General features: G+C 39.4%; 1 protein-coding gene across 4 annotated transcripts in view; it reads left to right on the forward strand.

Moving 5' to 3' along the window:
- Nucleotides 1-25,945, forward strand: part of rtel1 (regulator of telomere elongation helicase 1) — a 143,906-nt gene that overhangs the window by 113,210 nt on the left and 4,751 nt on the right. For 3 of the 4 annotated variants that reach the window (XM_060836336.1, XM_060836337.1, XM_060836339.1), the window contains exons 28-35: nucleotides 6,517-6,603; nucleotides 7,853-8,063; nucleotides 15,123-15,266; nucleotides 18,023-18,163; nucleotides 19,276-19,530; nucleotides 21,283-21,483; nucleotides 22,816-23,046; nucleotides 25,815-25,915. In XM_060836336.1, the coding sequence (XP_060692319.1) occupies nucleotides 6,517-6,603; nucleotides 7,853-8,063; nucleotides 15,123-15,266; nucleotides 18,023-18,163; nucleotides 19,276-19,530; nucleotides 21,283-21,483; nucleotides 22,816-23,046; nucleotides 25,815-25,915 (1,371 nt within the window). The remainder of the gene's footprint in view (nucleotides 1-6,516; nucleotides 6,604-7,852; nucleotides 8,064-15,122; nucleotides 15,267-18,022; nucleotides 18,164-19,275; nucleotides 19,531-21,282; nucleotides 21,484-22,815; nucleotides 23,047-25,814; nucleotides 25,916-25,945) is intronic. The other variant, XM_060836340.1, reaches the window with a different exon arrangement.

Consider the following 25,945-nt stretch of genomic DNA (forward strand, 5'->3'; position numbering starts at 1 on the left):
TATACCTTCCTCCTAACACCTTAAAACTATGACCCCTCATGCCAGTCAGTCCTGCCCTGAGGAAAAGTCTCTAGCTATTGAATCTATTCGTGCCTCTCATTACCTTGTACACCTCAATCACCTCTTTTCCTCCTCCTCTCCAGCAAGAAAAATCCAAGCTTAGTCAACTTCTCTTCGTAAGACAAACCCTCCAGTCCAAGCAGCATCCTGGTAAACCTCCTTTGCACCCTTTCCAAAGCCTCCATAAGTTTGTGTATTAATATCCTGAATGTATTGCAAAAGTATCTCCCTCATTGTAAATGATGGCAAAAACCTGGTTTATATTTCTAAAACTAATATTTCCTACAACTAAAGCTGCAATGTTAATACTATAAATCTGTAATTTGTTAAGGCAATTCATTCTTTCTCCAGTAATGTTAGATTGAAACCTCCCATATAGAATTGAGCTCCGCTGAGAATTAAATAAAGCTATTAGTTGGCCTGTCTGCACAGTTCTGTCTCTAAAGTAGATCCTGGTGCCTCTTTCTTGGACCTTGGAGATAATTTGTGGATAATGCATTATGCTTGTGGTTACAGAATGACTGACTATTTTTCCCTCTGTGTTGAGTTTCCAAATACCACAGTACATCTGCTGTTCACTCTTTCCCCACATCTTGCATTCACACTTGCATCGTGACATTACTTATATATTTTCCATCTTTAGTTGCTGCCTTTGATTGTATCAAAAATAGCATGAGTGCTGAATACTTATGAAACAGTTTGAAACATTAGCTGTTTCCTTTTGTGACTTATGTGCCCTTTCTCCACACCCACAGTGACATTCAAATTATTTTTGTTTGTCTACTCATGGTGTGACCGCTAACCAAGGAACTCTTCCTTCTCTTGGAGATTTGCTGTAATATTACAGGACAGAAGGGGACCATTTTACCTAAGAAGTTTGCACTAGCTCTTTCAAAGTGAAATCCAGGAAGTCCCACTTTCTGACTCTTTCCCCATGTCCTTATAATATTATTTCTGTAGGACGTTGAAGGAGAAAATATGAGGAGGAGGAGCTTAAAATAATTATTTTTGTTTTAAAAACTGGTAAATTAGTCTTTGCATCCTAATGACTTATTAAGTAGGGTTTTAAAAGATGTGGCAACAGTGGGGGAAATGTCAATTTCTTGCACTGTCTTCCCGAATATGTCTCATTAACTACCCATGGTGCTCATATTGGGTCTGTCATGTCTGATGCCAGACCAATTCTACCACTCTGAGAAAGTGAGGACTGCAGATGCTGGAGATCAGAGTAGTGTGGGGTGCTGGAAAGCACAGCATGTCAGGCAGCATCCGAGGAGCAGGTGAATCAGCGTTTCAGGCAAATTCCTGATTAGATTAGATACAGTGTGGAAACAGGTCCTTCGGCCCAACAAGTCCACACCGACCCGCCAAAGCGCAACCCCTTCATCTAACACTATGGGCAATTTAGCTCGGCCAATTCACCTAACCTGCACATTTTTGGACTGTGGAAAGAAACCCACGGGGAGAATGTGCAAACTCCATACAGTCAGCCGCCTGAGGCGGGAATTGAACCCAGGTCTCTGGGGCTGTGAAGCAGCAGTGCTAACCATTGTGCCACTGTGCCACCCTGATGAAGAGCTCTTGCCTGAAACATTGATTCTCCTGCTCTTCGGATGCTGCCTGACTTACTGTGCTTTTCCAGCACCACACTCTGGAAATTCTACCAATCTCCCTATCCAGAAGAACTTGCCACTGCCAAATATCTTGGAATGGACAGCAAACCCTGACACTGGCGCCACCTTGGAAAAGCCATCAGGCACCTGGACAAGAATTGTCAGTCCGGAGCTACCCTGCTCTGTTTGTAACACTTACCTCAGGCATGGTTGAGAAGAGGAAGTGACCAGACACGCCCAGCCTGGTCCACACCTACCATTGGTGCAGTGCTCAGCAGTGTAGGAAGCTCAATGACCGTCTTCTCCTCCCCCAGGGTAATTTCTGCCATCATCTCTCTGCTGTTACACCCACCTCCCACAAAGCTTCATGGTTACTACTCTCATTATTAATGCTCTCCGTCACTGTGATCCATCTCAAACTCCCACACCACTAACCCCGCAGCCCTCTCTGCTGCCTGCTCACTCTGGTGGGAGACCTCAGTGCGTTTCTTTTTTTCTCTATTTTAATACTTACCTTTCTCTCTGTCCAGGAGAAAACTCACCACAATAGACCATAAAGAGTCAAGATATCAAGAGCCTGACATTTGGCTGCTCACAGTTTGAGGAGAGCATCCTGACCTTGAAAGCCTTGGGCAGCTGGCTGACCATGTCCAAACCTCTGGCCTGATATCAGAGACTGCCCTTGACTTACTTTGCTGGGATTCCCTGGTTGAAGCCTGTCTTCCCTGATTTAATTGATTCCCGCTGACAGTGATGATGGCATTGCAGCACCTTGAGCCTGGTATCTCTGCCTGAAGCTGCAAAGTGTAAAAATGGATGGCATGGATGCTGTGAGCATCAAAGTAGATTCAAAGTGAGTGATACTAAGAGAGGAAGTGAAGAGCCCTGAGGTGTAACTTTGTCCAATCCATGAACTGAATGTCTATTGCTGTGCACAGTGTGTCCTTTGCAGGAACATTGCGGTCACAGTTGCTGATAAGCTTGAGTTGCAGAAATGTACTGTAGGTGGATTGGAGGTGTATCATGATGATGCTGAGAGAGTAGCAAGTGTCCAGTGCCAAGTTCTATTGATGTGGTGTGGTTATGATTGCTGCAGTCTGAGTGTCTTGACAGGTTGGTGTCTGGTTTCCAAGCATGGATATCTAGATGAGCAAACAATGAGCTGAAGTCACCAAGTACCTGATCTGACATTCTTGTCAATAATTCTCCTTGCAATAGCTGGTAGGATAAAAAGCTGTATATTAATGAGGTCAGGTGTCAATTTATGAGGGTGACTGCAAACAGTAATCCTCTTTAATCGGCATCTGGCCGCTGACTTGCAAGAATCTCATTTTGATGCCTGGGACTTTAATGGAAAATGCAGTTAGTTGACCTGGACATCACGCAAGTAGGAGGGAGTGAGGACTGCAGATGCTGGAGAGTCAAAGTCAAAAAGTGTGGCTCTGGAAAAGCATAGCAGGTCAGGCAGCATCTGAGGAACAGGAGAGTCAACGTTTTGTGCTTAAGCCCTTCATCAGGAATGTGGGCTCAAAACATCGCCTCTCCTCCTCCATGGATACTACCTGACTTGCTGTGCTTTTCCAGCGCCACACCTTTTGACTCTGGATGTCATGCAAGGTCTTGCTGAACCGCTCTCAGATGTCTCACCATAGTCCCTGTGATCAGGCCCTGATATAGGACTCCACCCAAGAGATGTATGGGTTTTTATCTTCCACGATTCCTTTGAATCTAGAATGACTTCTGTGAGTTCAAAGGCAAAATTGTCCTGCTGTGCAGAAGAGGATGAAGAAAGAAAATCACCCATGAATCCCTATTTTCTCAGGTTGTTGCTAGCAGGATAGTTGAGAAAGCAATACATGTAACTAATTTACATTATCAGGAAGAACGCTAAGGTTTTGTTGCCCAAGAAATAGATCTTCATAGCATTGCAACTAGGATAGTGCCACAGAATCCGTGCTTGAGTCTCAGCTATATATAATGTGTACCTATATATCAATTAGTTAACTGAGCGGACTGAGTGTTACATATCCATGTTTGGTACTCTCAGGTGTGTGAGGAAGCTGCGATGGGATAAAGATTGATTATGTGATGTGGATTAGAACAAAGTTATGCTGTTTAATAAGAAGAACAGAAAAGCACCATGTTTTCTAAAGTGAGAGACTACTAAAATGGTTAGCAGTGCTGCCTCACAACGCCTGGGATTCGGGTTCAATTCCCGCCACAGATGACTGTCTGTCTTTGTGGAGTCTGCACATTCTCCCTATATCTGCTTGGGTTTCCTCTGGGTGCTCCGGTTTCCTCCCATAATCCAAAAGATGTGCAGGTCAGGTGAATTGGCCATGCTAAATTGCCCATTGTGTTAGGTGCATTAGTCATGGGTAAATGTAAGGAAATGAATCTGGGTGGGATACTCTTTGTAGGGTCGTTGGGCTGAAGGGCCTGTTTCCATACTAGGGAATGTAATCTGATCTAAAAGAAATCGAATCGCAGTGTTGAGATTCAGAGGGATTTGGATTTATTTGTATAGTTAATCAAATATTGAATGGTGGAGCAGGCTCACAGAGATTTAAAAAAAAATGTATCTCAACTCCTATTGCTTTGGCTTTTATATAAGTCTGGAAGCAGTGATCATGCATTGATCAATGCTTCATGTTAAAATTTTTGTCTCAGCAAAAGTTCATTATCTGTGTCACATGATGTCAGTCTCAGAATTCCTGTTGTACTTGTTTGACTACCTTTTATTCAGCTGGTTTGTTTTGCCTAATTTTCAACCATTCGTTTCATGGTGGTTTCTTCCTTGAGCAAGGAATAGACTAAATAGAAATCAGGTAAAGCACAGTAGAATACCAGTTAGCTCACAAAATGACTTTTGTTCAGGATTGGGTATCAGTGTTTTTTCTTCCTTGAAACCAGAGGACTGGTGAGTCAGAAGTTTACCCAGATTTAATGTAATCCTCCAAATTTATACACCACTTTTGGTACTTATTGCAATAATCAGCAGGAATATCTTGCTTGCTAACTATCATAAGAACATTGCCAAAGAAGGCTGTAGAAATCAGGTCATTTAGTATATTTAAGACAGAGATAGATAGGTTCTTGATTGTCAAAGGGATCAAGGGTTATAGGGAGAAAAGTGGGAGAATGGGGTTGATCAACTTAACAGCTGTGATTGAATGACAGCAAATTTGAAGGGCTGGATTACTTAATTTCTGCATATATGTTTTGGTCTTACTGTCTAACATAACAAGGAAGAGCAATTTAGCTCCTTAAGCCTGCTCTGCCAGTTAATATGATTGTGACTGATCTCACCTCAGCCTCCGTTGCACTTTCCTGCCCGCTCCTTAAAACCCTTTAATCCAGCAAATTCCACAGATTCACGATCCTTTGTGAGAAATAATTCATCCTCCTCTCTGTTTTAAATCTGCCGTCCGTTCGCTTAAAGCCATAATCTTGTTCTGGATTACCCCACATTTGGAAACATCTGCTTTGTCTCAACTCCATCAGTCCCCTTTGATGTCTTCTATTTCTCAATTAGATCTCCTCTAATTCTTCTAAATTCCAGAGATTGCAGGCCTAAACTGCTAAAGCTCTCATAAGATGAGCCTTTCGCCTCTAGAATTAATCTTGTTAATCTTCTCTGAACTGTCTCCAGAGCAATTACATCTTATTGCCACTGACAAATTATGCAATTGGAAAAAAAACAAATAATTGAAAACAAAATTAGAAACTGTTCTAAGTACACTAGAGATCCATCATTGTCAGCAATGCTGGAGAAAGAACAGAATCACAGTCTGGATGAAGGCTTCTTCCCTTTAACACCCATTCAAACTAATGTCCTTTTCTGGCTCTTAGTCCATCGCTTCAAAGGATACAACATTTCAAACACATGTCCAAGCAATGTTTACTGCAATCTGTCCTGCTGCTGAGAAGCCCTCCAAGATCAATACTGAAAGCAGAAACATTGCATCGTGCATTGATTGACAAGAATGGTGCTTCCCAGCAGCTCTGTGGTCGAGCATAGTGTCTGAATATTTGTTAAATGTTATGTGGGTTTCCCGCACACTTTTTCAGTTAATGAGTTCCACATCCTCACCACTCTCGAAGTGAAAGGATTTCCCCTTGAATCCTTTTTGAATTTCCTAACTCTTCTCTTTGATCTATACCCTCTCAGCCAAAGATATCTTCCTAAGGATGACCTTACTTTCTGCTCTCTTAGACCCCTTGTCATTTTGTGTGCTTCAAGTAGGGGGTTCCCTGAACCTCCTAACCAATCTAATCTTTCCGCCGAACAAAATTTCTTCAGTTTTGGACTGTAGCATCCTCCGTATCTTCTCTAATGCAGTCATACTTTTCCTATTGTTTGGTGACCAGAACTACATGTGGTAGTTCAGCTATCACCTAACCAGTGTTTTATGCTGTTGCTGCATCATCTGCCAGCCCTCTATCTTCTGTATGCTTTCTTAGCTACGTTATCTACCTGTCCAGTCACATTCAGGGATCATGCATTCGCAGGTCCTCCTGCTCCTCAGTGTCCCTCAGTAGCCCATCATTTATTGTCCATTCACTTGTCCTTTAAAGACTTCCTTAAAAGCATTGCCACAAGTTTAAGGAATCGGGTGGATTTTACATTACCATTGTCAGTCAAGCATTTTTGTGCTTTTAAAACCTTGGAATATTTATACCGTTGCTAATAGCTAAACATAAAATGATAAATAATCACGACATGGATTTATTTAATGCTTTTCACATTCAGGATTTTCCAAAGTACTTCAGTCAATGAATCACTTCTAGTAAATCACTTGTTGAATGTCAAACAGTTAATCTATTATTTGGTTTTCTATAGGTGGTTAAAATGCCAACAGTGTCTCCTAAACATGTGACAGGTGAACAGCGAGGAGGGAGGAAAAGAATCACGCTAGTTAGTAATCATGTGAGTATGTCTCTTTTGTCCTCTATTACATAAGTACACTGGTATTTAATCTAATAGTACAGTTTCGTAATACATAACAGCTGCTTTTCAGTGTACTTGTGTGTCACAAAATCTTTCTTGAAGTTAATTCTGTTTTTGAGATTCTTAATACAAGTTGCTTTGTATATAACCTAAGTAAGAATACCCAAAGGTGTATTGTTTACTTTGACAGTCTGAATAGATGTTGGGTTTTCTTCCAGTTTAGAAACATGGTTTTTGTAAAACACTTCTTCAATAGATTATTAATTTAATTCAGTAGTGCCGAACCTCCTAATTGTGAATAGCTTCCTCATGAATGCAACAAATTGCATTTGAATTTTATTTGTTTTAAACGTGGTGTAATTAGTTATGTTTTGAAGTCTGCATGTAGAAATATGTTAAGTCCGTTCTGTCTAATTAAAAATACTAGAAGCTGTTAAAATGAAACTCTGCTGAGGCTATTAATGTCTCTAGTTATGAAGATGTATGTGTGCATACATTTAAGAGAGTAAAAGCTAGCAATAACAGCACCAAGTGTTCTCAATAGACATGATATAACATGTACTCTAGCTACTGGGGTAGCTGGTTGCCTGGAATGACAAAAGAGATTTGAATTAGGCCAGTCAGTTTAGATTATACCCCGAAAAGTACAAAATACCAATCAAGTTTGAATTGAATATATTGACAATCTTAAAAGCCAATGACACAATCCGATGCTTTGGGGTATAAGACCAGGGAAAGTTGAACAGCTAGGAGGAGAACTGCCAAGCAAACGACATTTGCACACTTCAAAAGTGCCTTAATTGATCAGAAACCTATGAAGCAGACTTCCCAAGAAGAAGACAGGAATTCAGGGAAAACTGAAAGCCATCTAGTTTTGAGATAAGATGTATTGTTTTGTAAAGTGTGTTTGGGAGTTTTATTGAACTGGTATTATAGGAGGGAAGGTAAAAGATAGGTTAGAGGAAGGACTTGTAAATAGTTGTTAGTTAATCATTATCCTTGAAAAATAAAGTTCCTTTTTAACAACCACTTGGCCTATTGAATTTTCACAGATTACTGCACAGGATAAATTTTTTATATGTTGCTGGTTTTAAATTAAGCAGGAGAGTTTACCCTGTGTTGTAACACTGAAACAATATAGCTTCTTTTCCAGTTCAAATTCATCTTTTTAGCGGTCAATTAAATTATTTTAACAAAATTAAATTCATTGTTTATATCTTGTTTTTAGGTGCTTGGTGTATTGCCACTATCTGAGAAGACAAAAGCAGAAAAAGCTAAATTTTTCATAGTAGCTGTCAAGGAGGTTCTCAGCAATGCCAGTTATGAGCGTTTTACCAATGCAATGCAAAAGTACAAGTTGACAGATGATTTTGACACCATGCTTGGTGAAATGGCAGCGCTTTTTACAGAAGATTCAAAAAAACACAATCTTCTGCGAGGTAATTAATTGTAAGGATTAGCTATTATGTGGTTAAATAACATTTATAAAGCTATACTTTGATACAAAACCGGGTTAAATTATCGTATGACTTAGGTCTGCTACTCTTTATTGACAAGGTCAGTATTCCGATGACACTAGGTTACAGTCCAGGCAAAAGTGAGGACTGCAGATGCTGGAGATCAGAGTCTAGATTAGAGTGGTGCTGGAAAAGCACAGCAGGTCAGGCAGCATCCGAGGAGCAGGAAAACTGAAGTTTCGGGCAAGAGCCTTCATTCCTGATGAAGGACTTTTGCCTGAAACATCGATTTTCCTGCTCCTCGGATACTGCCTGACCTACTGTGCTTTTCCAGCACCACTCTAATCTAGGTTATAGTCCAATTTGTTTGTTCGAAATCACAAGCTCTCAGCGCACTGCCCCTTCATAGAAGTCCATAGATTCCCTACAGTGTGGAAACAGGCCCTTTTGGCCTCACATTGACCCTCTTAAGAGTAATCCACCCAGACCTATTCCTGTACTACTTTACATTTTATCCCTGAATAATGCACCTAACCTACGCATTCCTGAAATAATTTGGGCAATTTAGCATGGCCAATTTATCTAACCTGCCCATCTTTGGATTGTGGATGGAAACAGGAGCACCCGGAGGAAACTCATGCAGACACAGGGAGAATGTGCAAAGTTCTCACAGACTTTGAGATTCCTGAGGCTGGAATCGGATGCGGGTCCCTGGTGCTGTGAGGCAGCAGTACTAACCAATAAGCCACCGTGCCGCACTTGTCATGTGAAGTCTTTGGTGACAGAATGGAACATAATGTGACAGACTTGAGTAGATCTGCCATTCTTTGACTGGGATAAAGCTACCGATGAAATATTGACTATTTCCCTCATAATTGCTGCAGGTTACCTCTTGGGTTACATTGAAGAAGCGTGAGCAGTTATCGATAGTGTCATAGCCAATATTCATCCAACAATTACATCACTAAAATAGATCATCTGATTGTTATCATGTTCCTGTCTGTGGGAAACATGTATACAAACCAGTTTTGTTTAATTGCTTCGTGGGATGTGGGCATCACTGGCAAGAACAACATTGGTTACTCATCCTCCATTACCCTCACGTCATCACCTTGAGATAGTGTAGGTACATCGACAGTGCTCTGAGAGAATATTGTGGGCTTTTTTTTGCATCCACCGTTATTTCTCCTGGAGTATTCTGTGATCTTTGCTTATTAAATCAAAATTTTACAACTTCTTCCTTTTGTTTCTTGTGTTAAATTTATATAATCTCATTCCTAGCTAACGAATCAGTGACAATGTTTTTTTCCCCCAATTATTGAAAACTTGTCTTCTGATTAGTTGGCCAATAATTAGCAAATATAAATTTACCACTAAAAGAACAAAGGAATTTCAAGAAAAAATCTGATCAAAACCTGTTTATCAAAAACCTTCATTATTTTAACTAGTCTCACTTTTTCCCTTTCTCTGATCTACGACAGAGTCCCCATTTCCCCATTTTTACGCCCATTGACCCCTTGATTTTCTTTTTTCAGCAAATGATATCTAACATAAATGTGTGACTTTATTCATTTACAGTCATAAAGCTGCACAGCACAGAAACGGACTCTTCAATCCAACTCATCCACGCTGACCAGATATCCTAAATTAATTAAGTCCTATTTGCCAGCATTTGGTCCATATTCCTCCTAAATCCTTTCTATTCATATACCGATCCAGATGCCTTTCTCTGCACTACTTTCTCTGCATGAAAATGTTGCCCCGTAGATTCCTTTTATATATTTCCCCTCTCACCTTAAACTTATGCCCTCTAGTTTTGTACTCTACTACCCTGGAAAAAAATCCCTTAACGATTCATCCTAACCATGCCTCTCATGACTTTATAAATCTCATTGAGGTCACCACTCAGCTCCGATGCTCCAGGGAAAATAGCCGCAGCTTATTCAGCCTCTCCCTATAGCTCAAAACCCCCAACCTTGGCAGCATTCTTATAAGTCTTTTCTGAACTCTTTCAAGTTTAACAACATCTTTGTTGTATTAGGGAGACCAGAATTGTATGCAGTATTCTAAAAGTTGTCTAATCAATGTTCTATACAGCCGCAAGATGACCTCCCAACTCCTATACTCAATGCACTGACCAATAAAGGAAAGCATACCACGCATCTTCTTTATGATCCTATCTGCAACTGCACTTTGGAGGAATTCTGAACCTGCACTCCAAGGTCTCTTTATTTGGCACCACTCCCCAAGACATGACAATTAACTATGTAAGCCCTGCCCTGATTTGCCCTACCAAAATGTAATACCTCACAGTTAGCTAAATTAAACTTCACCTGCCACTCCTCACCCCATCAGTCCCTCTGATCAAGGTCTGAGGTAACCTTCCTCACTGTCCACTACACCACCAATTTTGGTGTCAAATGCAAATTTACAAACCAAACCTCCTGTATTCACATCCAAATCATCTATATAAATGATAAAAAGCATTGGAGCCAGCACCGATCCCTGCAGAACAGCACTGGTCGGGTAACTGTTTGTTTGTGTGGAGTTTGCACATTCTCCTCTTGTCTGCGTGGGTTTCCTCTGGGTGCTCCGGTATTTTCCCACAATCCAAAGATGTGCGGGTTAGGTGAATTGGCAATGCTAAATTGCCTGTAATGTTAGGTGCATTAGTCCGGGGTAAATGTAGGGGAATGGATCTGGGTGGGTTGCTCTTCGGAGGGTCGGTGTGGACTTGCTGGGCCAAAGGGCCTGATTCCACACTGTCGGGAATCTAATCTAATAATTTTGGTATTTGTTTCAGTAAGTGTAGACTGAAAATTAGCCGGAGTAAGCTCGCGGGATTGACTACCAGGTTTTAAATCAGACAAAATCTTATTCACAGAATTACACAGTGAAATACAAAGAACAGAATAAAGAACCCCTACAGAATTCAGTCCATCCAAAACTAGACTAAATTGTGCTGTTCTAATAAGCAAACCACCTTTAAAAAAACAGTAAAAATGGAACAAATGCTTACAGGTTGAAGTTAGAAGAACAGGAGAGAGAGAGAGTTTACCAGTCTGTTTCCACACAGCTGAACAGGAGTTGGGAGATCATGTTGCGGCTGTACAGGACATTGGTTAGGCCACTGTTGAAATATTGTGTGCAGTTCTGGTCTCCTTCCTCTTGGAAAGATGTTGTGAAATTTGAACGGGTTCAGAAAAGATTCACAAGGATGTTGCCAGGGTTGGAGGGTTTGAGCTAGAGGGAGAGGTTAAATAGGCTAGGGCTGTTTTCCCTGGAGCGTCGTAGGCTGATGGGTGACCTTATAGAGATTTACAAAATCATGAGGGGCATGGATAAGATAAATAGACAAGGTATTTTCCCTGGTATGGGGGAGTCCAGAACTAGAGGACATAGGTTTAGGGTGAGAGGGGAAAGATATAAAAGTAACCTAAGGGGCAACGTTTTCATGCAGAGGGTGGTACATATATGGAATGAGCTGCCAGAGGAAGTGGTGGAAGCTGGTACAATTACAACATTTAAAAAGGCATCTGGATGGATATATCAATAGGAGGGGTATGGAGGTATATGGGTCAGGTGCTGGCAGGTGGGACTAGGTTGGGTTGTGATGTCTGGTCGACATGGATAATTTGGATCGAAGAGTCTGTTTCCATGTTGTACATCTCTATGACTCTATGACTCGAAGTCTCGATGACTCATCGGCAGTCATGTTTTCATGACCTGCCACATGCACAATTGTCAAATTGAATGGCTGCAACAACAAGCTCCATGTAAGCAGCCTGGTATTTATATCCTTAAATTTTTCCGCAAATGTCAATGGGTTATAATAGTATATATGATTCTCTCAGATACATTGCTGGTAATATAAATGTGGCTGGAGCGTTCTTCATGCCAAATGGCATGACTTAGAACTGATGTAGTCCATTTGGCATTACGAAAGCCAAAATTGCCTTTGCCTGTCAGAGGTACTTGCCAAAAGCCTCCTGAGCAAGTCCAACTTAGAAATGTCAGTTGCTTGTCCACCTTTTGAACACAGTCCTCCAACAGTGGGATTGGATATGCATCAGTCTTTATAACAGTGTTGACTTTGCAATAGTCCACACATAACAGTTGGGTACCATCTGCCTTTGGCATCAAGACTATGGGTGCGCTCCAGTCACTGTAACTCACTTTGATTACGTCATCTTGGAGCATGCGCTCTATCTCTGACTGAACCTGTGCCAACTTTAGAGTGTTATGATTGATTTAGATTACTTAGTGTACTTAAACAGGTCCTTCAGCCCAATAAGTCCACACCGACCCTCTGAAGAGCAACCCACCCAGACCCATTCTCCTACATTTACCTCTTCACCTAACACTATGGACAATTTAGCATGTCCAATTCACCTAACCTGCTTCAACTTGTGCCTGTGTAATCTTGTGATCATACAATCTGGGAAAATTCCTGGATAAACATCCTTCATTTCTTCAGTTGCCTGTGTTCCCACTAGCCTTTCAACTAGAGTAGACAGCACACCTACCGGTGAATCAGCTATATCATTTGTACATACAAACTGTATTCCTGGGGCTGAGAGCTTACCCAGTACTCCTATCACAAATTCTCCACTCTTCACTAGACTTCTTGCCTCACTTTATATAATTGGGCGCTTTTTGTCTCACCATAAGTTCCTGTTACCAGTACCTTTTCTGGCAATAGTCCCTCAGGAGTACATATCTGCTCCTCCTTCACCATTACAGACTGAGAGGATCCTGTGTCCCTCAATATTGTAACCTCTTTTTACATGCTACTCCTGGCCTATGTGAATAAACATTACCCTTGGATGTATATTTTTAAGCAGATCTGGTACTTCCACCTTAATCAACCTGTGATCATCTTGTACACTCTGAGGCAGTTGTCTAACTTCCCTTGTGCTTTTTGTTACTCTATCCAACAAAGCTCCCAGGCTTGTCTGGTTTTCCTCCATCTGGCTTTCTCCTAGCCCACCATCACTGATTTTGTGTGGCTCATTTTTATTACAATGAAAACACCGGAGCTTTTTAACTTCTTTGTCCCCCTCAAGGGTCTCTCTCTTACCCTTGGTAAGTTATCCTGATGATCTTCATTGGGATCTACCTTTCCATTTCCATATGAGGATTTCTCTTTGCCCCAATTTCTATCCATCATGGACTGAAATTGGTTCTGGAAGCCAAACCGTATTTTATGGACCAGCTCATAATCATCAACCACTTCAACTGCTAACCTTGTCGTTTTAACACTCTGCTCTTCCACATGAGTTTGCATTACTTCCTCGCTAAGGTTACCCTCAGCCTTTATCTCCAGCCTTTTAAGATGACTTTCCTTTTTAAATGTAGGCTTCTGAAGTTCAAATGCTCTCTCTTTTTCTTTGTTTTGTTGCTGTCTCTTCCCTCTGTTCAGTTTTTGATTCTAACTCAAACTGTTTCAACTCTGCTGCCCTTTCCTTATCTCTCCCCTCTAACTCAAGCTGCTTGATTTGCAATTGAATTCTTGCCATCTCTATAGATTCTGACGGTTTCTCCAGCAGGTTTAAATGCTCAGCTACTGCTGTAATTATCTCTCCTTTCCTCACAGAAGCAGAGAGCTCCACTCCCAGCTGGTCTGCTCATTCCTGCAGTTTGGTCTTATTCACCTTTTCGCAATACTTCCAAAGTCACCGCATCCACTTCGGGAAAACTTTTGGCGACTGAAAGAGCCATTACTATCCCCAGCCAAAACAACACCCGAAATAAAGACACTAGCGCCTACTATTTGCTGTTTAAAATCCTGCAAAGAGCTCCCACTCTGTTTGGACTAGACCAGACCACTCAAAACATTCTTAAACAGGCAACCCAGACCATAACTCTGCAATTTGTTTTGGTAAGTAGACATGAAAATTACCTGGAGTAAGTTAGCTTGGTTGACTTCCACGTTTTAAAAAAGACAAAATTTTGTTCACAAAATTACACAATGCACCACAAAAACAGAATAAAGATCCCCTACCAATCTCTGTCTATCCAAACTTGACTTAATTATGCAGTTCCAAATATCCACAAGAGTCCCAATAAGCAAACCCCTTAAAAACAGCAAGATTGGAACAAATGCTTACAGGTTGAAGTTAGAAGGGCAGAACAAGAGAGAGTTTTTGCAGTCTGTTCATACAGTCCACTGCTAACTCCTCACTAGTTCTGGACTGAACTGCTTGGCTAGAGAGCTGACCACTCCCTTTTCATTGTGCTGGTCACTGCCACAACCTCACCACTTTGGCCTGAAGTCTCATCTGTTTACATATGAACAAAAGGCCTCTCAAAATCCTTTTTCATCTCTGTTCCAAGCTAGCCACCTTGGTGTCGGAAGGGATTAATGACCACTGTGAAAAACAGCTTTTAGAAAAAAAGGGACCAGCTTTGTGACAAGACCTCCAGCACTACCTCTTGTAATTTGGACACTTTTCAAGATATCACTATTTATTTACCCACGTTCTCTCGCTTCTCTATTCTTCTCCACAGTAAATACTGATTCAAAATATTTGTTCAGTATCTCGTCCATCTGTTGTGCTTCCATACATTGGCAGCATTGCAGATCGTTGAAAGACTTGTTGTAGAGAACGAGGGTGACAGATTACAGATGGTTATTACAGGAAGGGTACTCTGGTCTCTTTTCATCTCAAGTTATTTACCTTTTGCTGTTGATGTCGGGGGTTTGCAGGATTGCTTTGTCCTGACTGCTTATTCAACTTGCTCCCATCTCTCTTGGCAGTATAGAAACAATTATACAAATTAGGAACAAAAGTGGGCCCTCAAGCCTGTGCTGCTTTTCAGTTAAGGTTATGGCTGATCTACCTACCCAATAATAACTGTTGAGTCCCAGGCATGATGGTCAACCATGATGAGTATACTCTTGCGTATGATTTTGGTGCAACTGTGGCAGGCTATGCCTTAAATATATTAATGGATTTTTCTTGGTAATGACAGCCTGTTGTCTCAGAATCACAGCAATAAAATATATCCTATGAGATTTTAAAAACTGTTTCTAAACAGAATTTTATCAGTTTGTTCGGCCACATCACAAAAAGAGGTTTGATGAAGCTTGCTATAATCTGACTGGTGAGGGATGTGGATTTAAACCTGAACATGCAGTTCCAAGAGAGGAGAGGAGAAGAGCAGAGCATGAAGAAAATGCAGGTATGTGGTTTAGAAACATAAATGCCTGTTTAACTACAATAATGCATTAGTTTGTTATCATTTTTTCTTGAAGTAGTCAATTTTAAAAAGAAGTTGGTTTGTGCAACATTGTGGGTTACCTACTACAAGAAGAGTGTTATTAAATTGGTTAGCATGCAGAAAAGAATTACAATTACTAGGACTGGAAGATTTGAGTTATAGGGAGAAGCTGGATGAACTGAGACTTTTTTACTGAAGCACAGGAGCTGAGGGATGACCTTATGGAGGATTATAAACAGGAGGTGCTTAGGTAAAGTGAATAGCAAAAGGTCTTTTCCTGAGAGTTGGGGAGTTCAGAATTAGAGGACATATTTTAAGGTGAGAAGAGAAATATTTAAGAGAACTGAGGAGCAACTTTTTCACACTAAGTGTGGTTTGTATGTGGAATGAACTGCTGGAGCAAGTGGTAAATGCAGGCACGGTTACAACATTTAAAAAACATTTAGGTACATAAATCCAAAAAGTTTAGAGGGATATGGGCCAAACACAGGAAAACTGAATTAGTTTAGTTTGGGAAACGTGAAAAGTCTGGACTAGTTAGACTGAAGGGTCCGTTTCCGTGCTGTATGACTCTGACTCCAAAAATGAATAGCATCCTTCTTGTTTCATTTTCCAGTAAATTATATCACTGTTGGTATTAAACATTTTTCAGTGTTTTCTATTGAGAAGATTGAGGTACTTGCAGTCAGCAAAAAAGGAAGTACCTGGTGGGTGTTTTCCCGTTGTATATTTTGTTTCACTTTGAAGTCACTTCTTAAAATATTGTAACTGGAAATGTCAGTTAACCTCTGATGGGGAGGAGTGTTAATTTGGAATTGCAATAGCTTGTATTTATCTTTTCAATTAATTATTTTGTATTGCAGTTAACTAAAGTTTCAAAAGAGAGAATATTTTATTTATTAGTTTTCTTCCAGATACTCCTCCATCTCTCCTGCTCTTCCCTAACTCCATAACATCACCATAAAATTAGGTTTGGTGAAATCTCTCACCATCTTACAGGTGAAGAATTTGAATATCTCTGTATTTCTTTTATGTTAAGGGGCTATGTTAATTGAAATCTAGTTTGTATGTTCAAGGCTTCTGTAAGTAGCTGTAAAGCAGAACACATTGCTGTATCATTGTTGCATCTGTTGATTTTATTTTGTATTAAATAACTTATCAAAATATTAATTTTCTTCGCTCATCAGGGAGTAGAAGTTAGAAAAGTGGGTCTAATGGACTACAGGAACCCTTCTATGTCAGTTACAAGTAGCATTGTGGGAGTTTTAAGAGCAAGTTGCCTGCCTGTCATTTTGACCAGTGAATTGTGCATGGTATTGACATGCCTAAAGAGAGTCATATAGAAGATATGACTGTAGGTAGTCTATAGTTCCAATGCAAAGTTGTCAGAATCTCCAAAAATCCTTTAGTACTTTATTCTTGAATTTTTTAAAATAGGTATTTAATTGCACACTTGGTTCCTAATCAGCTGTAACTGATTTTACACCTGTTTTTATAATCCTGTCATTTCCTATATACAGCAACAATGGGATTTTTTTGAGAGTCTTTAAGGCTTAGTTCTATGCACCAGTTTCAGTTGTACTTTGTGTTAATGCCTGTTCTTTTCTTACATCAGTATACTTTAATAAATCAAAATGCCAATATAAGCCTACATTTCTTAGGAGCAATAAAATAAATGCTGTAGGAAAGAAGTCTATGCAAAAATTTGATTTTTCATAGCGCTGCATTTTATTGAAAAATTGCTGAACGTTTTGTGATGATTTTTAAACCTCTAGTTACACACATGCTGGAAAAGGGCAGTCACTATCAATTTCCCAGGAAATGCAAATGAAGTAATTTCTTGTAATACAAATTCTGTTTCCTAGAACAAATGAGTATTTGCTCTCCCTTTAAAACTTGCTGCCTATTTCTTCTTATGTCTTTGAAAATTTATATTGAGATTACAGCAAATCCTATATTTTATTCTGTCATAAAAGTGGAAAAGGTTTGGGATTTGATACCTGATTTGTGCTGCTCCATTTCAAGCTTCATTAGGGACATTAAGTTAGATCAAGGGTTCCAAAACTAAGTTCTGGCAAAAGTAAGTAAAATATGAATGTCGGATGAGGACATAAATCAGAAACCCCTATTTTTTTTTTAATTCCCTTGAGGAATAACTTGCCATCTGTAAAATTCATTGTACTATACTAAGTTTGTTTCAGATTCAGTCCCTGGTTTTCCCCAAGTTAGTGAATTGCAACTAGATGGGGGAAGGTGTATGACCTGTGGCCTCAATTCTATTGGGATAGGAAGAGGAGAGAGGAATGTCTAGGTTTCAAAATGCTGCTTCAGAGTCTTCGACTGCTTGGAAGAAGGATATACGAATTTTGAAGGACACAATCTGGCTCTGTCATGATGTCTATATTTTGCTTTAGTATCTTGCCAAACTGATTGAGAACCATCTGTATTTGCGAAACCTTTTGATCAGGAGTCACTGTTGATAGGAGTAGAGGACCAAATATTTTGGGATCACAAAGCTTTGGAATCTACTTCAATAACTTGAACATTTTGAATTTTAGTTATTTTTAAATCATCGTTCAAATTCAATGTGATAAATGTGAATACATATGAACTGTACAAGTAAAAATTTAAGTCTTTCTAATCTTATTATAAAGCTGCAGAGAACAGCTCCTCTGCTTAAAGCAGGATAATTACTTAACGTTTTATGGAAAATCTAGGTAATGAGAATAAATGGACGTTTGAGCGAGCAGCCTCTGCAGAGAGCAAATTTACATCACCAAGTTCATCTCAACAGTTAAATACTTGTACACATCTCAACAAAGGAGGACAACACCTAAACAGTGGCATGGTTAACAAAGGTATACAACTTCCTTTGTTGATATATAGTTTATTATTTAGGTTATTCTTGTTTGGTACAGACCCTGATTTTGAGACATGGAGACTTCCTAAAAAGGAAACCAAATATGGTCTGTAGAGGAAGACGTTGTTTTCCTATTTCTTTCTCGGTGGTCCTGGTTCAAAATCCCTAGAGCATACAACATTTCTAACATTTAACTGAAGTTAATTACGTGTAGATCAGTAAGCTACTTGTTACCTAATATCATTATAAACTTCATATGCAACATCACAGCACTTGAAGTAATCAACAGTGATTGACATGATAAAGATAAGTCCCCTGAAGAAAACCAAGGGCTGAGAGATGGGAATTATAAAATTGCGTCAAGTGACTACACTTAATTGTAGGCAACAAGTAATTAAGGCGGCAATGGACTATTGTCCATCATTGCTAGAAGGATGGAATTTTAAATTAGGAGGGTATGCTACAGCTGTTTAGGGTGCTGGTGAGGCCACACCTAGAGTACAGTGTACCGTTTTGGTCTCCTTACTTAAGAAAGGATGTACTGGCACTGGAAGAGGTGCAGAGGAGATTCACTAGGTTGATTCTGGAGTTGAGGGGGTTGGCTTATGAGGAGAGACTGAGTAGACTGGGATTATACTCATTGGAATTTAGAAGAATGAGGGGGATCTTGTGGAAACATAGAATTATGAAGAGAATAGTTAAGATAAATGCAGCAAGGTTGTTTAGAACCAGGGGACATAGCCTCAAAATAAGGGGAGCAGATTTAGGACTGAGTTAAGGTGGAACTTCTTCACCCAAAGGGTTGTGAATCTGTGGAATTCCCTGCCCAGTCAAGCAGTTGAGGTGACCTCATTGAATGTTTTTAAGGCAAAGATAGTTTTTTGAACAGTAAAGGAATTAAGGGTCATGATGAGAGGGCGGGTAAGTGGGGCTGAGGACACAAAAAGATCAGCCATGAGCTTATTGAATGGTGGAGGTGGCCAACTCCTCCTATTTTTGATTTTAAAAGATGAGATTTTAGAAAATTAATTATTTTGTCTAAGGTGACTGATTTATAAATTCGACTAAAAGATTGTATTAATATAGGTTTTTGTCTCCCTTTAAATATAGGTGAAACCTGTAACTCTGAACCATCTGTTTCGACAACTGCACCTTCAAAAACATCAAATTCTACAGCAGATGAAAAAAAACAGCATGTACTTGCTGCCTATATTAGTGATGCTAAGAAAGCTTTAGGACCCAGTAAATACAACAGATTCTCAACAGTACTTCAGACGTACAAAAAAACCGATAACTATGATGACATGGTATCTGAAATAGGTTCCCTGTTTACTGAAAAGTCTGAGGATTTTCATTTACTAAGAAGTAAGTCCTGGAATTTTGATACTAAGTTTACGGTTAGGTTTTATCTGTTGGTAATGATTCATTCCTTGAAACCACTAATCCTCCAGCTAATGTACAGAACATCATAAGCTCATCCAGTTATGAGATGTTCAGTAAAAACTTAAATATTTAATAAAAGCAAGCTGATAACATCACATTGTGGCCATTTACTGCCTCCAATGCAAATACCTTCTTCCTTAAATAGAGAGGCCAAAATTCCAGATTTGGTCTCAACGATGCACTGTCGAGTTATAGCAACATTTCCCTTTTTTTTAAGACTCCATGCTCCTTGCAATAAAGGCCAATGTTCCATTTACCTTCCTAATCACTTTCTGTACCTGAAGGCTCAGTTTTGTGATTTGCATATGAGAACACCCAGAATCCAAGGTCCCACAATAATTCTGCAGTCTCACTTTATCTAAATATTCTGCTTATCATACTGAAGTAGACAATCTCACTTCTCCACGTTACCCTCCAATCTTTTAAAGTAAGATATTTGTTTTTATAACGCCCCATTAGCAGGATCTGAGAACTGCTTGAAACTCTTCAGAAAGCTTTAATGTGTGAAAGCTCTGAAGGAAGCATATGGACCTACTGCTTTCCAGTTTTAATAAAAGCTAATAATCTCAAACATAGCTTTTCTAGTATCGTCACTGTGGAACCTTTGAAGTTTGCTTTCTGATCTTGGCTATCTTCTTCAATTAATGTAATTGTGCCTGAATAGGCAAAAAGTTGGTCCAAACATAAAATCTTTGGAGATAGGCTTGCTTTAATCTGATGGTTATTTGTACTGCAGAGTTCAGAAAATTGGTAGAAGCAATTACAGGCCAGAGTTCAGACCGTGTTGAATCCATTATGAGATTTGAGCATTTGTATAGTGCAGTGAAGTGTTCCCATTCACAGCTTTGATCACTTTACTGAGATTTTTGTTACACTGGGAAATCAATCAATTCGAAGCAGTGGAGGGGTTGAGGATGGAGGGTACAAAGCACAGTGATTATGTTGTGCAACTGGCATGCAATGGTCATGACAAATAATCTGCATTTGAGTTCAAATCCCTATAAAGGCACTGAGAACTCTTTAAACAAAAAAAGTAAATCGATCAGGAATTGTAAAAAAAGCTATTGTCAGTAGTGGTGATCGTGAAATTGTCATTAAAAACACAAATGACGCGCTAACTTCCTCTTATAATTTTGCCATTCTTAATCAGTTTTCCAGTATCTGATGCCAAACCCTTTGCAATGTGGTTGTCTTAAAACTACTCTCAAGAAAGACGAAAACAATCCACTCCTTATTATTCAAGACACCACTCCGAGGGCAAGTAGAGATTGATGAAATAAGCAAGGGTCACATTCAGTTAATGAACTAAAATAAAAAGTTCATGTGCAAGATGAACTGGGTATGATTGGATTAAATGTGCAAGTGTCCAGAATGTGCTGATCATTTCCCCAAGAGGCAGTCTTTAAATGAGGAAGGGGTTTGTTCCCAGAATAGATTCTTCAGAGATTCTTCTGTGGTAAATACTTGAACTTTGGCAGTTCAGATGAAATTATATTCTGGCTTTCTATTCAGTGTTTATAGGTTCCAATATTTTCTCAATTGAGAAAACCGTCTTTGTGCTATAGAAAACAATTTGGTCTTTTCAATAGATTGTAGAATAGTTAACTTATCAAAACATAAATAAATTCAGGCCTGCAAGATCCGTGATAATGTGTGCTGATTATTCTTTCACAGGATTTTATATATTTGTTAGAACACACCATAAACAACAGTTTAACCAGATGTGTAAAGAGCTGACGGGAACAGACTGTAAACACTTTATTGAGAGTGAGTACCAACCTGAGACACAAAGGGGAATTCTGAGCAAAACTGAAGAGAAATTCCCTAAACATTCATTTCTGACTGGAAACACAAGTGCCAGCAATAATGAGAATGGTAAGGACATCCTGGCATTAATGATATTCATTTATTGTCTTTCACAAGATAATCTTTGGGTTGTAAATGAACGTGGGTGCTTGAAAAACAGAAGTAACTATTTCCATGGAATAGCCGGAAACCAGTTCTCAGATTGTAATATGCTGGGCAGATCTATTGATATTCCAGTAATATCACTTGTTACAGTGGAGTTTTTTTTGTAATATTCAGCAAGTTCTAAAATATTGTGTTTTTAATTACGGCTTTCCCTGACCATTTTACTTTCAATGGCATTAGCCTTCTTTTAAATCTAGTCTAAAGATTTTTAATTATCACAGCCCTTTTAAAGCTTATACTTTCAGGTTATCCATTTGGTGTTGGACAAGAGCAAACTAAAGAGTTACTATGACACTAATTGGGCTGTTCTGTGCTCCTTTGCCATTCAGTTGTAAGTTCTGTGAGCTGGTCAAGCTTTTTTCCTGATCTAGCATGAAATTTTGTTTCATTGCATTATTGTCAGAATGAAGCCATCAAAGCCAATTATTTCTTTTTAAGGAAATGTTAGAATTTGTTAACATGAATATAGGTCAAGTCACCATAGTCCTAGCAGACCATAGGGCTGCTCTCTCTTTGGAGAGAGCCCATTGATGGTGCTTTAACCCGATGGTTACCATGCCTCAGGTGAAGGGAGAGATTGAGAAGGAGAGTCCTTCATGGGAACCTCAACTTGTGTGGGACTTTTGCCATTACTCTGTATTGCAAACCAGCTGTCCAGACAACTGAGCTCACTAACCCCTATGAATTTTACCTTTTAACATGAATGGTACTTTGAGAATTGCATTCCTTTCCTATTTCAGAATGCCTTTTTCTGTTCTCCTACCACTCTCTTTCCCTCCCATCAGCTGTCTGATTGTCTCCTCATAATTATGTTAAGACTGTGTTTAAAAAAGTGAGAAAATCAGTAGAACAAAAGAGTATGTGGTGGTTTAAATACCAGTAGCGGAAAAACTAACTGGGAATACTTGGAACAGAATGATTTTTAAATTTGATATGAATGAGGAAAATGCATTCGGAAGAATACCAGAAAATGAAAGCTTTCAATGTGACTTTAAACTGTAGTGAGCTGTCTAATTGTGCTGTTACGTTACAAAATATTCTTGTCTTCCCCAAAATTAATCGGCAATACTATTTCTATAATAAGCTGGAGAGCTATAATTGGAGCTTCCATTAGATGGACACCCACAGTGGAGCAGGCACTTTCAAATATTTGATGTCAGGCATTTGTTGTCATTTAAATACAAGTTGGCCGTGTATGATGATGGCTTTTCTTTTGCTTGTTAATAATTTCAATAGCTGAAGGGTCTGGAACTACACAAAGCAAGATTTCAGCATTCTTTCCAAATGGTGGAAAATCAAAGCTTTTAAATGTCTTGGAGAAAGCAAGCACTTTACATTGCATTGATGATGACAATATGGTAAAAAGCTGTCCCTCTGATGTTCAGGACAAGGAAACAAAAAGCATACGACCCCCATCTACAAATGCTCCGTTACTGCCTTTCACCTCTGAGGCGAATTTGAAATTAGGTAAGTTACATGAATTAACATATTTTAAGGTTAAGATTTAGCTGGATAAATTGCTTCAGAATTAGATTGTACATCAACCTGAAATTCACCAGAAATGTGTTCCTACCCTTGCCAGAAAAACTTCTGAATTTTGACTTTAAAAGCTATGAATTTCAGAGATTGTGCAAGGTACTGTCTAGATAATTTATTTTGAGATAAACCAACTTGCTTCCAAATTATTCATTTACATCAATGAAAGACAAACACAGGGTGTGCATTAAGAAAAATAAGTTCAACTCTGATAATGCTTGTTTCTTTTGTAAGTTCCATTGTGCATTTTTTAATGATGTATTCTGACCTTGATAAGTTCAAGAAATGTTCTCATTAGTCTGTGATAATACAATGGCTTTTATTTATGGTGATTTGCCATTATGAGATGTTCTTGCATGCTTCTAGATAAAGTATGAATTGTATATGGTGAAGTTAATGATTAGTGGGTGCATAACTACAAACCATGAATCTTTCAGTGTACCTAGCTTACTTTTTCCAGAAACCCCTAATAGTTTCCCAGTTGTGCTGTTTAAATTACGTCATGAATAATTCCAGGTTGTTGCTTCTAATGTTGTTACAAGTTCATTGTGTAGATGTGGTTTTTGATTGACAACTCACCTGTACTCCTATAAAGGTGTAGGCTTTACCTCTCTGAGAAGGTCCAGGTTCAAGTCCCATTTGCCCCAAATGTGTGTCACCACACGTACAAACAACTTGATAATTTACAGGGGGTTCTTGTGGCACAATGGTAGGTCTGTGTCACCTGAACCAGCAACTAGGTTTAATCACATTCAAAAGACAGCATCTTTTAACACAGCAACAGCCCTTACTGAAGCAGCAGTCATCGACCAGAGGGTGGGGACATCTGATTCCATGGGGAATGTTGGCTGTCAGACGGCCAGGGAGAGGGGTTAGGCCAGGGTCCAGTTTGCCATGTGAATGGCAAACCAGGGGGTCAATTTTATGGTTTAGCCATAAGTAGACTCGGTCTTTACATGTTGAACTTTAACCTGCAATCCTCTTCCTGACCTCTCCGCCCCCACCCCACTCCGGCCTATCACCCTCACCTTGACCTCCTTCCACCTATCCCACCTCCATCGCCCCTCCCCCTAGTCCCTCCTCCCTACCTTTTATCTCAGCCTGCTTGGCTCTCTCTCTCTTATTCCTGATGAAGGGCTTATGCTCGAAACGTCGAATTCTCTATTCCTGAGATGCTGCCTAACCTGCTGTGCTTTGACCAGCAACACATTTGCAGCTGTGATCTCCAGCATCTGCAGACCTCATTTTTTACTCGAACTTTTTTTGATAACTACTTACTTATTATTAAGAGTACCCTTCGAATTCTGTGATTAAATAGAGATATTTTGTGGGCACTGGAAAATGCCATAAAATTCATCAATTTCCTGGGCACTTCCTTTCAAGTCTGCCACATCAGAGATTCCACAGGATGTGGAAGTGCAACTCTCTTCTGTACTACAGATACAACTATTGTTTAAGAGTGAATGGGAAATCCAGGATCTTCTGTATCCATATCTCTGCGATCACCTGACTTCGAAGTGCCAGCAACCAGCCACACTTATTTATCAGTTATTAAAAAACTTCATAGAAGGCAAGATAACTTAAGCTACTGAAATTGGATACATGCAAATCTAGTTTTAAAAATGTTGAGTTCAATAATTCACGGTAAGGTATTAATGTGCATACAGGTAGTGAAGTGCAATAATTTGAAAAGTGTAATTGTATACGAACAAACTGAAATGAGTTTTACATTGCTTTAGATCAAATTGTGATCTCATACTTTCATTCAAGTAGCTCCTGAAAGAGTGTAAATTTTATCATAAAGTGACATTAGTAGCTTGTGCAATCTAATTTGATGATAATACTGTGGTATTCCATCTGTCCCATATAGTTTGAGATTCAACGTCCTTAGCTAGTACTGAACTTTGAAGTGTCCAACACTATCACATCTGCATACAGAATCCCCTGTTTATTAAGGATGGACATTCCTCAATGTATGCTCTTCTGTTTTGTATTCTTATGCTTTCAGACCATGGGTTATGACCCTATAAAATAGTCCATTGTGTTTCTGATGTCATTCTGTTTATTTTTAGAACCTACATTAATCAAGCACATACAGATTGAGACAATAAAGGATATATTTTGATTTATTATCCTCCACCACTGTCCCATTGACACACAAATCCAGGGCACAAGTATCAGAATTTGAGACCAAATCTTTAATTTTCTAATGATCTACAATCCATCGTTTCACACACAATTGTGTCACAGGCATTTTTCTTAACATAGTAAATAAGTTCCAGCTTGTTTCTGTGTGGACATCCTGGTAGCTGGTAAAGGTAAAGTTACCATTGTACCAGAGGACCATAGGCCCAGACATCTGATGGTTTAACCTGAGGTGAGGGAGGAGGTTGAGAGGGGAAGTCCTTTATGGTGACATTAGTCAGTGCAGCAATTGAACCCATGCTGTTTGTGTCCATCTGAATTGCAAACCAGCCAACCGGACAACTGACCGTTATCTGACGATTAGTATCGGAGCTGTGAAAATATTTCCTAATCCTGTAATTCGAGCAAAGGTGCTTTCTAACTGGGATTTGGTAATTGAAGTGCTTTTTATGTCCATGAATGTACTGAAACTTGTAAACTTAGATCAAATCATTCATATCAACAAGTTTTGTTTCTCAGAAGAAATTTTATAAACTTTGCAAATATTCTGCTAGGTTTCCGCTGCATAGTTTGCAGAATTGATGCAACAGTGCCATTTAATTGTCAATCCTGTGACTTCACCTGCTGCATGTCTTGCTGGAAGCAGTTGTTGAAGGTTAGCATAGCTTATTTTAAACTTTTTAAG

Source organism: Hemiscyllium ocellatum, chromosome 15 (genome assembly GCF_020745735.1).
Source record: "Hemiscyllium ocellatum isolate sHemOce1 chromosome 15, sHemOce1.pat.X.cur, whole genome shotgun sequence".
Lineage (NCBI taxonomy): Eukaryota > Metazoa > Chordata > Chondrichthyes > Orectolobiformes > Hemiscylliidae > Hemiscyllium > Hemiscyllium ocellatum.